Source organism: Salvelinus namaycush, chromosome 2, assembly GCF_016432855.1.
Source record: "Salvelinus namaycush isolate Seneca chromosome 2, SaNama_1.0, whole genome shotgun sequence".
NCBI lineage: Eukaryota > Metazoa > Chordata > Actinopteri > Salmoniformes > Salmonidae > Salvelinus > Salvelinus namaycush.
This window is the reverse complement of record NC_052308.1, coordinates 15,943,793-15,961,284: the sequence shown is the minus strand read 5'-3', so window position 1 is coordinate 15,961,284 and position 17,492 is coordinate 15,943,793. Positions and strand designations below refer to the sequence as shown.

The 17,492-nt window shown below is 42.7% G+C and overlaps 1 protein-coding gene across 1 annotated transcript in view; it reads right to left on the bottom strand.

The window, feature by feature from the left end:
* Positions 1-6,527: 6,527 nt before the first annotated feature.
* The window catches only part of LOC120059425 (rho guanine nucleotide exchange factor 10-like protein), a 124,576-nt gene continuing 113,611 nt past the window's right edge, over positions 6,528-17,492 (bottom strand). The window contains exons 25-27 of the mRNA XM_039008470.1: positions 14,462-14,633; positions 9,557-9,679; positions 6,528-9,423 (exon numbers count right to left, since the gene is read on the bottom strand). Of these exons, the coding sequence (XP_038864398.1) occupies positions 8,879-9,423; positions 9,557-9,679; positions 14,462-14,633 (840 nt within the window). The 3' untranslated portion in view covers positions 6,528-8,878. The remainder of the gene's footprint in view (positions 9,424-9,556; positions 9,680-14,461; positions 14,634-17,492) is intronic.

Here is a 17,492-nt window from a genome sequence, read left to right as displayed (position 1 = left end):
CCTTCTTACATCAGCTGATATCTCAAAGTGCTGTACAGAAACCCAGCCTAAAACCCCAAACAGCAAGCAATGTAGGTGTAGAAGCACGGTGGCTAGGAAAAACTCCCTAGAAAGGCCAAAACCTAGGAAGAAACCTAGTAAACCTAGTAAAGTGTGCTGTTCTTCCTTTATCATGTGTGCTGCCGAGCTAGCGGAAGTTAAAAGCAATGCAAATACGCCCAGCTTTTAGGAGCCAATAGATAAAGCAAGAAGACCTCCAAACTGCATCGCTTCATCAGTTCCAGTTTAGCCTTGACCGAGCCATGCAAATTATACCTGAGACACAGGGAAAGTGACGCCGCCAGCTGCACAGGCGCAAAGCTGGGGCTCAAGATTGGCAAATCTCCCCTGGGGCAGGGGTTAATTGGCAGAAATATCTTTAGAATGGTTTACAAAGGGGATTCTGAAGTTCCCCTGGAAAATAAGGACACACATAATGCAGTACTGTTTGAGTTCTATTTGACAGCAAAAAGCTTGCACAGCATTTTGGGCTTTTTCTCAATGTGTCATTTTGCTTCCAGGGAAGGATGCGTTCTATTGCTGACCCACGTAAAAGGTGCAATTCAGCAGAGCTTTATCAGATCAGCATTTTGTTCCCAGCATTATGTTCCTATATTAGGATAGATTCTCTTCTGCCTAGGTTTGTGTTTGTAGAATTCTAACTCAATGCATTATGTTGCAGAGAGTAGGCTACAGGGAGTGAAACATTTGATCAGCTGATAGTTTATCAACATCTACTTCAAGATCCCTAGTGCCTTGCCGTAAGGCTGTGGTGTGTATGGCTGTTCTGAATGAGAAGTGTGTGGGAGTGTATGTTCCCTTGAAAAGAATAACACTCAAAGGGCAGATGTGGGGATCACTAATTCATTGATTCGTTAGCTGAGATACCTTTTGTGCATCTATCTACTTTATTGAAACAAGGGCAGTGTACTCTAGTCAGAATACATTTTTTCATGATAATCCATTTACCAAAGATGGTGATGCTAAAACTGGTGGCATTCACACAGTGAAAACAAGTGGCACTCATATCAAACACTATTGCATGTATATCAGGAGACTTTAACAGAGCATATACAATTGATGTGTCCTTTCATTACTGTCAGTCACAGTGGCTTGATGGGAATGTTAAAAACCAGAGAGCCTCCTGGAAGAGAATACATATTAGACGGTAAGTACATTGATGTCTTATGCCAATGTGGGTAATGGACACAATAATTAAACCTCAAGTGCTTTTGAGCGCAGGACACTAGTATTTGAAAGGATATTCTACCCATGATCCAGTGTAAGTATAATTTTTTTTTGAGGAACACCTGTAGTGATCATATTCCCCCATCCTGGATTGACATGAAAACCATGTGAGAGACCACATTGTGAAAACTTCCTGGGGCCTCATTAATCAATCATGTGTAGGCACAAATCTGTGAGTAAACTCATGCGTGGGATCATATCCACACAAAGTGTGAGATTTATCAATATGAACGTTTGCTTGAGTGTGTGTACATTTACCCACAGACATGACCATGCGTACACACAGTGCCAAGTGGTGGAATAAGAGAACTGCTTGTCAAGCATGAAATTGGAGAAATATATTTGTATAATCGTGAGAGTAATAGTTATATAATTTTTCCATTGAATTGTATTTCCATTGTGAATTCATGCAACAATTTTTGACAGGCTATATACATAAAGTACAAATTGACCACATCAGTGCATTTGTTAGATTATTATCCTATGTAAAGTACAGTAATGTGTTAAATTAGAGGCACGTGTGAAAGTGAAACCATTGTTGAAATACTGTACTTTATATGGATTATTATCGTAACAAATTCACTGATATAATGGGAAATGGAATGAGAGATGAATGATCTGTTGGAAGATTTGGAACACTGTATTCGCAGAGAGCGCATTTTTAGAGACAGGTGGTAGTTTTTTGCAGAAAATATAGATTGGCTCATCAGATATCGTTTCCCATAACCAATCGTATAGGATCTTTGCGAAGATTTAAGGCCTACACTATACAGTGCATTCGGTAAGTATTCAAACCGCTTGACTTTTTCCAGATTTTGTTAAGTTACAGCCTTATTCTAAAATGGATTGAATTATTTGTTTGACATGAAATTGAACTCAGGTTCATCCTGTTTCTATTGATCATCCTTGAGATGTTTCTACAACTTGATTGGAGTCCACCTGTGGTAAATTCAATTGATTGGACATAATTTTGAAATGCACACACCTGTCTATATAAAGTCCCAAAGTTGACAGTGTATGTCAGAGCAAAAACCAAGCCATGAGGTTGAAGGAATTGTTTGTAGAGTGCCGAGATAAGGATTGTGTCGTGGCACAGATCTGGTGAAGGGTAACGAAAAAAAATCTGCAGCATTGAAGGTCTCCAAGAACACAGTGGACTCCATCAGACCATGCTCTCCTGAAGGAAGGGGCTAATGTAGTGACCTTTACCCAACACCTAGCAACCTCATCAAGAAGTTTGGACCTCTTAGCGTTAAGGTGGACTTGGGTTTGAGTCCTGGTTGGGTCTACCCCCCGAATTAGCTACAGTTTATATTTAGGATAATGCTTTACAGCTTTGAACTCGGGTTCTTGGTCACCTCCCTGACCAAGGCTCTTCTCGCCCGATTGCTCCGTTTGGCCGGGTAGCCAGCTCTGGGAAGAGTCTTGGTGGCTCCAAACTTCTTCCATTTAAGAATGATGGAGGCCTCTGTGTTCAGACAATTCCCTCAGCTTCATGGCTTGGTTTTTGCTCTGACATGCACTGTCAACTTTGGGACTTATATAGACAGGTGTGTGCCTTTCCAAATCATGTCCAATCAATTGAATTTACCACAGGTGGACTCCAATCAAGTTGTAGAAACATCTCAAGGATGATCAATGGAAACAGGATGCACCTGAGCTCAATTTCGAGTCTCATAGCAAAGGGTCTCAGTACTTATGTAAATAAGGTATTTCTGTTTTTTAATTTTAATACATTTGCAAACATTTCTAGAAACCTGTTTTCCCTTTGTCATTGTGAGGTATTGTGTGTAGATTGATGAGGATATTTTTTTATTATTATAAAAATTTAGAATAAGTCTGTAACGTAACAAAATGTGGTAAAAGTACTGTGGGAAAAATACTATCATTGCATGAGTTTAATAACAATCTATACCTTATGTGTGATGGACTTCAAGACATACAGTGGGGCAAAAAGTATTTAGTCAGCCACCAATTGTGCAAGTTCTCCCACTTAAAAAGATGAGAGAGGCCTGTAATTTTCATCATAGGTACACTTCAACTATGACAGACAAAATGAGAGAAAAAAATCCAGAAAATCACATTGTAGGATTTTTAATGAAGTTATTTGCAAATTATGGTGGAAAATAAGTATTTGGTCACCTACAAACAAGCAAGATTTCTCTCACGGACCTTCTTTAAGAGGCTCCTCTGTCCTCCACTCGTTACCTGTATTAATGGCACCTGTTTGAATTTGTTATCAGTATAAAAGACACCTGTCCACAACCTCAAACAGTCACACTCCAAACTCCACTATGGCCAAGACCAAAGAGCTGTCAAAGGACACCAGAAACAAAATTGTAGACCTGCACCAGGCTGGTTTGAAGAAATCAACTGTGGGAGCAATTATTAGGAAATGGAAGACATACAAGACCACTGATAATCTCCCTCGATCTGGGGCTCCACGCAATATCTCTCATTCACTAGGGGGACCTAGTGAATGACCTGCAGAGAGCTGGGACCAAAGTAACAAAGCCTTCCATCAGTAACACACTACGCCGCCAGGGACTCAAATCCTGCAGTGCCAGACGTGTCCCCCTGCTTAAGCCAGTACATGTCCAGGCCCGTCTGAAGTTTGCTAGAAAGCATTTGGATGATCCAGAAGAAGATTGGGAGAATGTCATATGGTCAGATGAAACCAAAATAGGACTTTTTGGTAAAAACTCAACTCGAGTTGCATCCAAAGAACACCATACCTACTGTGAAGCATGGGTGTGGAAACATCATGCTTTGGGGCTGTTTTTCTGCAAAGGGACCAGGACGACTGATCCATGTAAAGGACAGACTGAATGGGGCCATGTATCGTGAGATTTTGAGTGAAAACCTCCTTCCATCAGCAAGGGCATTGAAGATGAAACGTGGCTGGGTCTTTCAGCATGACAATGATCCCAAACACACCGCCCGGGCAACGAAGGAGTGGCTTCGTAAGAAGCATTTCAAGGTCCTGGAGTGGCCTAGCCAGTCTCCAGATCTCAACCCCATAGAAAATCTTTGGAGGGAGTTGAAAGTCCATGTTGCCCAGCAACAGCCCCAAAACATCACTGCTCTAGAGGAGATCTGCATGGAGGAATGCGCCAAAATACCAGCAACAGTGTGTGAAAACCTTGTGAAGACTTACAGAAAACGTGATTGCCAACAAAGGGTATATAACAAAGTATTGAGATAAACTTTTGTTATTGACCAAATACTTATTTTCCACCATAATTTGCAAATAAATTCATTAAAAATCCTACAATGTGATTTTCTGGAGTTTTTTCTCTCATTTTGTCTGTCATAGTTGAAGTGTACCTATGATGAAAATTACAGGCCTCTCTCATCTTTTTAAGTGGGAGAACTTGCACAATTGGTGGCTGACTAAATACTTTTTTGCCCCACTGTATCTGAATTGTCACTCGAGCTCCAAAAGAGAGACCTCACAATATTAACTGCACACAAGGCAGTCTTCAGGGAAGCGAGGGTGTTCAGTGCAATGGCAGAGCAGCTAGGCCAACACACACAACTCAGCCAGAGAAGGATTCAGGAGAACCCTTTCCAAGGTGTCAAAATGAATGGTGGAAGACCCAGCAACAGAATCCTTAATCAGAGGGATTTTTTCAGAGAGCTTAGCAAGGAACATGGAGGCTAGAATGTTCTTTCAAGGAGGACGGACGGTGGACAATACAGGATACAGCCAGTTCATTTACGCGCAATGGCCGGAGGACACAGAAGCACTGTATGGCACAACAGAGATATCTCTCTGCCAACGGTTTGGCATTGACAGTCCACATACACCACAGGCCTACAGGCAGTACAGGGACGCCAATGGTAAAATAAACATTCCAAATAGACTGAAAGAGCTGTTGGTGGCAGTCAGCACCAGCACCAGCACCAGCACCATCCCCATCTTTGGGGGTGGCAGGTAGCCTAGTTGGTTACTACATGATTCCATATGTGTTATTTCATAGTTTTGATGTCTTCACTATTATTCTACAATGTAGAAAATAGTAAAAATAAAGAAAAACCCATGGATGAGTAGGTGTTCTAAAACTTCGGACCGGTAGTGTATATTCAGAAATTGTGACGTTTGTTTTACTGCTACTATGATGTCTTGAAATGTATATGAAATTTGAGTCTTGTAAGCCCCACAGATGTGTATGTGTGCATATGCATATGGCAGGTGTTTTATATAGCTAACTTAGCTCATCAACCAGTATTTTCTTTTGCAATTTCTGCATGATGACACTTATTAAAGCCTTGAATCTCATAAGGACCTCACTGTCACCACTGGTCATCAGGCTAGCCACTTACCCAGAAGGGTTGCATCAATTTCCATTGGGCTAGTGCTAGCTAGGCTGAGCTAGGCAGCTAATGCTAGCTAGTTAACGCGAGCTGATTATCATGTAGCAGACGCTATGCTAACATTAGCTAGCTAGCTAATGTCGCTACACCATAGTCATGACAAAATCATGTTTTGACATTGTAGCGGCTATTGATGTGTTTTGTTGTTGTGTCTTTTGTTTAGTGATATTGTGAATATCACCTTTGTGGCATTTAACTTGGATTTAACTACCGGTATGTATCTAATCCAGTTTCAGCATGAGAAAAAGAGTGATGTCCCAAATTACTGTGACATACTGGGAGAATTTGCGCACTGGATATGGAGCCTCAGAAATTAAAGCTCCTGTCGCAGATTAGGAGCCACTCCCTTTTTTTATCATTTAATATATGTTATGTGATAAGAGGGCCAGAGGTAATTACAGATGCCTGTGATAATCTGAAGTACCCAAACGGGCCACTAGATGTCTTGTGATTACATACAATTCTGGTAGTTTACTGGTAAATTTAGAAGGTTTCCAGTAATATACACTCCCTTTGCAACCCTAGGTGTGGAGACATATGGGCAGACTGAGCACAGAGGGCCACACCAGGTCCAATTATCCAACATACTGGGCTGGACCATACTGCTATGGGCTGTACGAACAGAAATGTGAAGTCTGGTTCCAAATCGGATGAGCCACGGGATTGGATACAGTGGCCTCTAACAGACAGACTCTTATCAGGCTTCACAAAATGGGTCAAAATGTAGACATATTTTATGGTTTGTGGGTCATTGAACTGGTTCAGACTTGTACATCTTCAAATCAACACACCAACCTTAATTTGAGTCCCACAAAAGATGATTAGAATCATGTTATCACTATGAAGTATTTATTTAACATTGACATATTACACATGAATTATGAAACACTTTTACAGTACAGTATGTAAGCATCTATTTATTAACGTACCAATAGGACATTGGAATTGACATGTAATGGAGTAAAGCAATGTTTTATATGTGCAATGTAACTTAACATTATTAATCTAATGTTAAAGACTTCTCACTCTATCAACGTACACAACTGAGTCACATAATTATTTAATCATAATCAAAAGTTAAACCAGCCGACTCATCACAAGCCTCCTCCTCTACCACAGGGGTGTCGAAGTCTATAGTATTATAAGTGCACATTATTTTCAGTTATGTGAATGAAAGTTGAATTATGGGAAGCTTCGAGAAGCTGCACAAATCGTTTTTATAAGAACAGACAGTATGGTCGGTATGAGTGTGAAGTTATAATGGACACTCTCCATTTAGGAGTTTGAATAGATCAAATACTAATGAGTGTGAATGGATGAGAAAGGATGAGAGAATGGAAACACACTAAGATATAGGGTGCAATAACATCTGAGCAAACACCCCAGCAGTGGGAAAGGCAAACCACTGAAACAATTGTTGTACATACAGGTAGTGTTTGTGGATGAATAATCTATACTACATAAAGGTTACTCAATCATACACTCATGTACCCTCTGGCTACATCCAAATAACCTTGACTTGTTGGTGACCTCCAGAAAAGTGTTGTGGAATAGTATTATCATAGAAACACTAAATAGGTCCTGTGGTTTTCTACAGTATGCTTTAAACAGCTTCTCTCATGTGTACGTTTGGATAGAAACACCTCAACGCTCTGTATTGAGTTGTGTTTTCTATTGAAAAGCTGCTGTCTGTCAATGCCGGGGAGATTAAGTAAAATAACAAAGAATGTTTCAAAACCTTAGAAAGCATGGCCTTCAACTGGGATGAAATAGAGTACTCAGATGTGGAGATGTAACTGGAATTATTAGCAGATTCTACAGAAGTCGTGACAAAATATGTAATCAACCATCACTTCCATCCAGCAGCACAGGCAATTTAAAAGAACACTTCAATGCCATGCATTCATAGCCAAACATCTCAATTAATTTGTAAATGAACACTTTTCAAAGATGTTGTCAAAGGTCTTTTCCATTGTGGAAGAATAGAAACAGGAACAGGGCAGGATAATACCATGTCTCTGTTAGCACACCAGACCACCGATGGCAATGGCTTCACAAAGGAAGTAAAGGAAAGGAGACAGAAATGCTACTAGGGGATAGATTTATCAAAGGTTTGTGTGTGTTAAATTGCCACACAACCCCATATGAAGCATTCTCCCTTCCGATTGCCTATACACAGCCACTAATGATGTCTTGGTGGCTGCAGTTGTTGTTGTATTTTGTAGTTAATTCAGTAGGCCTTTTGATGTGTAACAAAGGTTAAATAATTGTGAGCCTATGTGTTTGCTTTAACTAACTTAAAATTAACAATGTACAATATCTTCGTCATCGACAATAAAGATCTACAGTATGGTATCTGTTTTGCATTTTGCAGTAATTCGAGTAGGAACATTTAAAGTTAAAACCTCTAAACTGCGGTAGACCAGGACACATCTGAGACATTGCCTTCTATTCCCTCTCAGGAATCCTCCCTGTCAATGATACCTCAGATAACCCATCTATTTATGCAGTATACTGTAAAACATCAGACGATTAAGGACCCACAGTCAGTGTCTAACACACTTTAATTTCCTAGAAACACAGATTCAATTGTGACACACTATGACAGACATTTCACATATTTCACATTGCCAGGGAGTGAGCACGAGGCTTACTGAACTAACAGAACTAAATAAGTCCTTCGTAAACCAACAGTAGTTTCTCAGCTCTAAACTGATGTGTTCTCTCCCAAAGGATCAGATAAAAGATGTCCATCTCCAGCACTGCAGCATGGTAAATTCAACAAACAGTCGCTCTCAAAGGAATGTGGTCCATTGTTACAGAGAAATGCTGTCAACTGTGGGAGAGAAATGTGTGTGAGGTGAGCACAGTCAGTCTAATGACGCTTGATTTCGGGATATCCATTTTGGCAAGGTGGGGAGAGGACCAGTTTAAGCTGTCACAAGAAATGCCCTGGGCCTGTGGTTTAGGAAGAGAATACACACAAAGCCACCAATGGGATGGCAGTGCCCCATGCCTCACAGGCCACCAGCAGGTCTCCTCAGATGGAGCATGCAGGAGTTCCTGAACCCACACAAGGAGCCATCAGCCTGGCCAGCACTAATACACTTCTCTCACATGGTTCAAGTTCCTGGCATTATGGAATGGAGAAGATTCGGGGCTGGGGTAAAGAGCTGTTTCTCCACTCTACACTGCCTGAATGTTGATGTCCAGGTCACACAGTTAGTGGCAGTTGCCATACCATCAGGGTTGTTTCTGAAGACTCCACACCCGTGCGCTCTGCTGTCCCTTCCCTCAGTCTTTGGAAGCCCCTGCCACCGGATATGACCGCGGCCGAGGTCACCCTGTCCCTACGCCCCCTGTCTCGCTCACAGGGGCGCCCCCGCACCCACATCTCAGGGTCGTCACTGAGCTCATAGATGGAGCCGTCCTCCAGTCTTTGTTCCAGAGATTCCAGAGAGGAGTCAGACGCCTCGTCGCCCCGTGCCGTCAGTGCTCGCCCCGGCAACCCCGACGTGGAGCGTAGCCTGTACTGTAGCAGCACACCCCGCCCCTTGCCCCGCCCCTCCCCCTGGGAGCAGCCTGCCTGCTGAAGAGACTCCTGGGAGGAGGAGTCACTGCGGTCCTCCCCTCCGCAGGCAGAGTCGGGTCCATCCCCCACAGAGTCCCTCTTCAGCAGCTCTGCGGACAGGGTGCTGGAGGTGGCCACCAGGAAGTCCACCGGACCACAGTGGGCATTCAGAGAGGTCATCCCCTTTCCTGCAGGACAGAGACACAACCAGAAAAGCACAATGTTGACATACATATCCCCAGAAGCAATTAGTATTTCCATTTTGATAATGGATAATTTGTCATAGTGAAAACCTTAATATCCTCCTCCCCTCATCTGTACCTGTTATTTTGGGAATGCCCTCCAGTTTGGGCACGGGCAGGGTGATGATGACTCCCTGGGCAGTCCCCACCCACAGAAGCCCCTGGCAGATGAGCAGGCTGGTGACACGCATGCTCTTCTGGCCTACAACATAGGAATAGGGAAACACGAGAGTTTTGTTAAGTACTGTATTCATAGCATTATGGAAATGAAACAATAACTCATGTTACGGTTATTGTTGATAAAACCGCATTATTTTTTCTGGCACCACATACAGTATGTTTACATCACGTCAGTTATTAGTATCATTCAACAGTACACAGTTATGCATGCTGTGTTGTGCTGTTGTGTTTGCATGCACTTTCTTTGTTTCAGTACAATAGGTGTTAGTTATCACTATACAGTTGAAGTCGGAAGTTTATTTACACTTAGGTTGGAATCATTAAAACTCGTTTTTCAACCACTCCAATAATATTTTGTTAAAGGCAATGCTACCAAATACTAATTGAGTGTATGTAAACTTCTGACCCACTGGGAATGTGATGAAAGAAATAAAAGCTGAAATAAATCATTCTCTCTACTATTATTCTGACATTTCACATTCTTAAAATAAAGTGGTGATCCAAACTGACCTAAGACAGGGAATTTTTACTAGGATTGTCAGGAATTGTGAAAAAGTTTAAATGTATTTGGCTAAGGTGTATGTAAACTTCCGACTTCAACTGTATATGTAAACGGTATAATTGTGAAATTACACACAAAATAGGAGCCAATACATGATGTTTATGGTTTTCTGGTCCCTGTCATTGGCTTATTGGCTCTTGTGGTCCTGATATGTAGAGTTTCACTTAATATCCACGGCAACCATCTAATTGAATTACAACATCAGTCGTGATCGCTACTGAGAGAATGCTAATTTACATATAGAGCTGCATTTACATGGTTGTTCTGTGTCACGCTCAGATTATGACGTGTGATTCGCATGAGTGCTTAGAGAGCGCCTTAATTGATTAATTTCATCATGCATGAACACAGCCCATGTTTGGAAGCAGCGGCGGCACTGTGCAAGGTGGGAGTTGAGGCAGCATCGCTGAGGTGCATGTTAAGCTTCTGCAGAGAGCGAGGTATTTAGGAAAAAGATCTCAGAGGATCAGGACAGAGTTAAAGGCACAGTGAAGAATTCAATCTTGTACAGTTCATTCGCAATGTATTCAGACCCCTTGGCTTTTTCCACATTTTGTTACGTTACATCCTTATTCTAAAATTGACAACAACAAAAAAAATGAATCTTCATCAATCTACACACAATACGCCATAATGACAAAGTGAAAACAGGTTTTTAGAAATATTTGCACATTTATTACAAATAAAAAAACAGAAATACATTATTTACATATGTATTCAAACAATTTGCTATGAGACTCAAAATTGAGCTCAGGTGCATCCTGTTTCCATTGATCATCCTTGAGATGTTTCTACAACTTGATTGGAGTCCACCTGTGGTAAATTCAATTGATTGAACATGATTTGGAAAGGCACACACCGGTCTATTTAAAGTCCCAAAGTTGATAGTGCATGTCAGAGCAAAAACCAAGCCATGGCCTCATGGAAGGAATTGGGTACCAAAATATTTCTGCAGCAAAGAACACAGTGGCCGCCATCTTTCTTAAATGCAAGAAGTTTGGAACCAACAAGACTCCTCCTAGAGCTGGCTGCCCGGCCAAACAGAGCAATTGGTGGTCACTCTTACAGGGCTCCAAAGTTCATCTGTGGAAATGGGAGAACCTTCCAAAAGGACAACCATCTCTGCAGCACTCCACCAATCAGGCCTTTATGGTAGAGTGGCCAGATGGAAGCAACTCCTCAGTAAAAGGCACATGACAGCCCACTTGGAGTTTGCTAAAAGTCACCTAAAGGACTTTCAGACCATGAGAAACAAGATTCTCTGTTCTGTTGAAATCAATATTGAACTCTTTGGCCTGAATGCCAAGCGTCACGTCTAGAGGAAACCTGCACCATCCCTACGGTGATGCCTGGTGGTGGCAGGATCATGCTGTGAGGATGTTTTTCAGCAGCAGGGACTGGGAGAATAGTCAGAATTGAGGGAAAGATGAACGGAGCAAATTACAGAGAGATCCTTGATGAAAACCTGCTCCAGAGCGCTCAAGACCTCAGACGGGGGCCAAGGTTCATCTTCCAACAGGACAATGACATTAAGACAACAGCCAAGACAACACAGGAGTGGCTTTGGGACAAGTCTCTGAATGTTCTTGAGTGGCCCAGCCAGACCCCGGACTTGAACCCGATCGAACATCTCTGGAGAGACCTGAAAATAGGTGTGTAGCGACGCTCCCCATCCAACCTGACAGAGCTTGAGAGGATCTGTAGAGAAGAATTTGAGAAACTCCCCAAATACAGGTATGCCAAGCTTGTAACATCATACCCAAGAAGACTCTAGGCTGTAATCGCTGCCAAAGGTACTTCAACAAAGTACTGAGTAAAGGGTCTGAATACTTATGTATTTGTGATATTTCCGTTTTTAAAAAATTATAAATTAGCCAAAATTTCTAAAAACCTGTTTTTGTTTTGTCATTTTGGAGTATTGTGTGTAGATTGATGAGGGGGAAAAAACATTTGAATCCATTTTATGATAAGGCTGTAACGTAACAATGTGGAAAAAGTCAAAGGGTCTGAATACTTTCCGAATGCACTGTAAATGTCAGTTGACTGCTTAGATAGAGATTGTGTCTATTTCTAGTCTATGTCACAAAGAGCTACATCAGAGGGGCAGCGGTTGACATGACCACCCACTCCAGGGTTAAAGGAAAACTCCACCCAAAAACGATATTTTGGTATTTGTTTCATTAGTCCATTGTTGAAATAGTCCCAAAATGTTTTGCATGTCAGCAATCAAGTCTTCAAAATACAGAAATACAGCCGGTATGATACATTTTGTATCATATGATGCTGCATTTTGCATCATATGCAAAAATATTGTTTTTGGGTGGAATGTTTCTTTAACATGAACTGTCAAGTTAAGTAAGAGCATGTAGGCGCCAGCCAGGCATCGTCTAGGAACAGCAATGAAAGAGGATAATGACAAAGACAGGAGATTAGGGAGGTATTTAAGCAATCCTCCACCTCCAATTTTTACAGTAATGCAGAGGTCTTCAGTGGGCTGATCTAAGGAGCTGTTTTCCGTGCTAAAACGAAGTCTCTAAAGATAACTATGTCGCTTTTGAAGGACCTTTTGAATTACTTTTTTTTTTCATAGAAAATGACTTAAATCCATTAGCAAAAGACACAGGTTTTTCTTCTCGGCTTTAGAAAATTCCCAGCTGTTTATTGCATCAGACAGAAACCCCCCCGATGAGGAGCAGGACATTAAAGGGCGAGGATTTGGGGAGTAGATCATTAATTCTTGTCCTATCAAAATGAAGGGAGAGACAGATGGGAATGGAAGAGCATTGATCTGTAATAACTGTATCAGTATTCCATGTTTCATGTGTATCCAGAGGAACCGGGTGCTCCTTTACCCATGAGCACAGCAGAAGAGAAAGTAAGCAGGAGCCCTCAAACCACCCCTCATCCTAGCCCCCCTAACCCCCTTCGTGCCCTGTCTCCTAACATCCCCTGAGGCCAACCTGCCTCCCTCTCTCATTCTCAAACATCCTGCATATTTCATCAGGAAGTGCTGGAGTAGGGAGGAAATGACCTTAGGGTCACCGAACTATATAAAGTCTAGACATCTTGACCGATAGGCACTTGAAGAAGAAGACATTCCTAACAAAAATAAACATTGACCTGAGAAAGACAAGTTTGGGCTTTCTGAACCATGTCTCTTTTTGTTCTTTCCTTCTCCATCCAACTAATGAAAGAGGGCAACAACAGTGGACCTGTTGACAGTAACTCCCTGCGTCCGGCTGCTGAAGCTTGATTTGGTGCACTGTGAGTTCTGTCTGACTCTGATCCTCAGTCATTTTAACGTTCAGAATATCAAACTGAATAAATCCAGACAGAATTAGGAGAAAGGGAGCACAGGCTTGACTGAGTTGAGGCCCCAGGATTTTAGGCTGAAATGGCTCCCTGGGCCATAGGTCCCTGGGCTGATATTGAATCAAATTGATAAATGTGTGGAAGGACCACCCTGAAACAGGCTCATTTCTGTTTCAGCCAGTCCGACATGTTTACCCTGACTCCCCCATACTAACACTGGAAATACCTGGATTGGTTGATACATATTTCATTCATCATGAAGGAAGATGGAGAGGGAGGAGAATGTATACAGCATCTTAAAGGGGTTGCAGTGAGAGGTAAAATAAAAGGGAGACAGATAAGAGAGAAAGCGTGAGAGAGAGAAAAAAGAAAATAGAGATACAAGACAGATACAAAACTGGCACGATACAAGTGTTGCCGGGATGTTGAAGGAAAGACGAGTGCTTCCATGGCAACTCGTGCAATGAAAACCTTTGTCTGGCAGCATTGTAACAGCTCATCAATGATTGTACTTTTATGAATTCCTGCCTCTCACCCTATGGCTCCATCGGGGCTTCGCAGGGTCTTTAGATGGCTACTTATTCAGGTCAGTCCCGGAGTGCAGGACCAAAGGAGCAGCTCCAGCAAGACAAGACCAGAATATCATTCCAGCGAGGAGTGCAGCATCTGCGTGGCTTAATTGGTGCCATCTCATTGCTCTTGTACAATGAGGGCCCCCAAAAACGAACTAATGTATGCCATATGTTTTCCTCCTAACCCCACTAATACAGCAGGTCAGGCTCATGACAAAATAGATTGTGTGACAGAACCCTAGCAAAGACTTGTGGAGTTGGCTCTACTGTATAAACCGAAAGAAAACGTTGACCCCCGGAATGAGGAGGTCAAGACGAATCCCTATAGCAACCTGAGTGTAGGAGTTTTGTACTGTACCTGGGTTGTGCAAAGATACTCGTGTGGAGATATTGATTTCCTGCAGATGCTCCAGTGTCTCAGTGTGGAACAGGCGAATAGAAGAGCCCTCACTAAAGGCCATCCAGACTCCTCCTCCAGCCCGCACCATATGGGCCACGCTCACCATGGGTTCTGGGTGCACCTCAAACCTCTGGAAGAGAGAAGGAGAGAAGCAGTGAATAACCATGGAAACTATAGTAGAGATGGGACTTAGGCATAGAGAATAGGCATAGAGATGCCAAGCAAATGCTTACACAGAACATGTAGTTAAATAAACAGTATAGCCCCATTTAGACCCAGTTTACATTGGTCTTTTAAATGAAATATACTGTAGATCTGAGTTTTTTATGAATCCGATCAATGTTACATGCAGACATCTTGGTCTAAATGCAACAAAACAGATGTGATATGCCTTGTCAGGATGAGATATGAAAAGATTTGAGCCAGGATTTTGTCTGGGATGGCTTTCTCTGCTGTCAGATATGATGATAATGGGAAAAACTACTGAGGTACTTGGGTCCAGTCCGGGGTGGGGGGGGGGTTCTTACAGAAATCTGGAAATCTATAATATGTTCCTATGGATAACTGATTACCATATAAAGTGTGATGTTACTGTCTGTAATTGCTTCTTTACCATTGCTCTGCACATTGTTAAATGTATGTCTCTGTACGTAGACATCCAATCCATAATGAAGTTATAATATCCTAGATCTACAGTATGACTTCATTTAACAAATGCATAAACCACCCACCCACTCACCCATACGCACACACAAACATACGCACACTACATAAAGTATTGTGCATCCATGTCATAAGAACCCCTCTCCAGGAGTTCTAATTCACTGTATCCATGGACAACACTGCTAATGTGCTTAGACATAATCATAAAAAGTGAATTACACATGAACACCATTAACAAATTACATTCGGATATTACTTGTTAACAAAAGACTAGTAGAATGCCTGAGCGTAGGTTTGAGTACCCCTCTTTAGAGCTCTATCACGAAACCCAAGTAGGCCAGATGACTGGAGATTAACAACCCTGCACCAACCCAGAAAAGGCTATAGCGTGTCTCTCTTGAGATTGTAATGAACTGCACCAATGTTTCACAGACAGGGGCATATTTTCTACTGTGTCAGTATACATCTTCCTCCCACCCTCCACTTCTCAAGACCACAGCAAAAGAGGAGGCGTTTCAGGCACACATTCTTAATGAGTAGCTGAGGAAGAGCAGCGCGCCTTATCATAGTTAGGCATGCTACCCCCCGAGGTCTGCACCATGACAGGGGCTGGCTCTGGCATCGTCTCCCCGCTCCTATCACTCTCGGTTCATGAGTCCGGGGATGAGAGATTAGTCAGGGAGAGGGCTGAGGAGGGGTGCTCCCCCCTGTGCACCGGAGGACGGGGATTACCACCTGTTTGTGTGCCCTTGCCAGAGGGACCTCCTTTGTTTGAGAGTGGGGAGAGAAGAGAACCCTTTGATGTGTTTTCTCTTTTAATTGACTCCGTGGCTGAAGGTGCCTGCTCTGCTCCGCCTAGGAAGAGAGGAAATCGCATCCCTTCCATTTTCAAGTGCAACCATTAAATTCTATAAAATATTTAAGTTCAAAGAGCCCTATTTCAAAGAATTGACTAACTAAATGCAAATAAAGTTAAAAAATATATCAAATTAAAAGAGCATTGAAAATGTCAGTAAACCATTAGAGAATCATGGGGGAGGGGTTTAAATCAGTGATTTTGGCATGAACAGACAAATTGTTAATTAACAGGCTAATTATTGGTTGACACCCTGTCATCATGACACCTTGTCTAGCATATGTTTCACTGGATAAGTCATTATCTGACTGCTTTCAATTTGATCTGTCCCCTGTATCCCAGTGAGGCCAAACGTAAAACAATGCCATAACTACAGTAATAATGCATTAACTGGTAGGGTAATTGAATAGAAGAGGTTAGTGGAAGTGAGATCTGTTTACAGGGCTGCATGACTGCCAGACTTGACAAAATTGGATACTGCCTGGAGAGCCTATCAGAGCACATATTTGGTACTAAGGTCTCTTCTAAAATGGATGGTGTCAAATAACTGATGGCAACAACTGTTCACCCAATTGACACACTGATATTAACGAGATGAGTTCTGCATTGCTTACAGCCATGAGAGTGGTAGCAGTGTGACAGAGGTAATATGCCCCTTCCACCCAGCACTTCTGTCACACAAACAGCAGCAGCAAGTCCTTCATCAGCAGAAGGGAGAATCACTGCAGGCTAAAGCCCCAGCTCTAAAGCCCCACCGCCTGAACAGCTCATTAGCCCTGCATTACACTGGGTGACAAGGTGTCTGTTCTTAGGAGGAGCAAATCCACAGCCACGGAGGTGAAGGAGGGGAGTGGGCATGGGCAGGACAGGGAGGAGAGGGAGGGGGAGTAAGCATCCTCCTCTCTTCTAGAGAGAAGTAGAGGGAGGGAGACATGTCATGCCATGCCCTGCATCCACACAGTCCTGCCTGGTTAGGCTCTGATGACAGGCCTCTTTTTTTAGGGCACATGGGTCATTCCCAGAGCTCTGTCATAATGCAGAGCACACACAAGGGTCCCTTCAAGCACACACACAGGAGGAGTGGGGGGAGGAGGAGAAGCGATGGATGCAGATCCACAGGGCTGCAGTATAGCCCTTCGTGTTAACTACCGGCTATATTAAGGATCATCAATTAAAGACAGAGCAGCGCTGACAATAAGGCTGATCTGACTTAGGTAAGCAGGCTAGACCGCTAAAGTAGAAGAGGGGTAAGTCTGAGCGATCACGACCCTGTCCTTCGCCCGCGTGATCGCTCAGACTTTCCCCTCTTCTACTTTAGCGGCCTAGTCCGCTTACCTAAGACAGATCAGCCTTATTGTCAGCGCTGCTCTGTCTTAAAGTTATGGCTCAGTCCTGGGGGCAAGGACTGCTTCCCTGATCCCGGTTCCGCATCACAACCCCGGTGAAGTTAGCCCTCCAGGGTGTGCATTA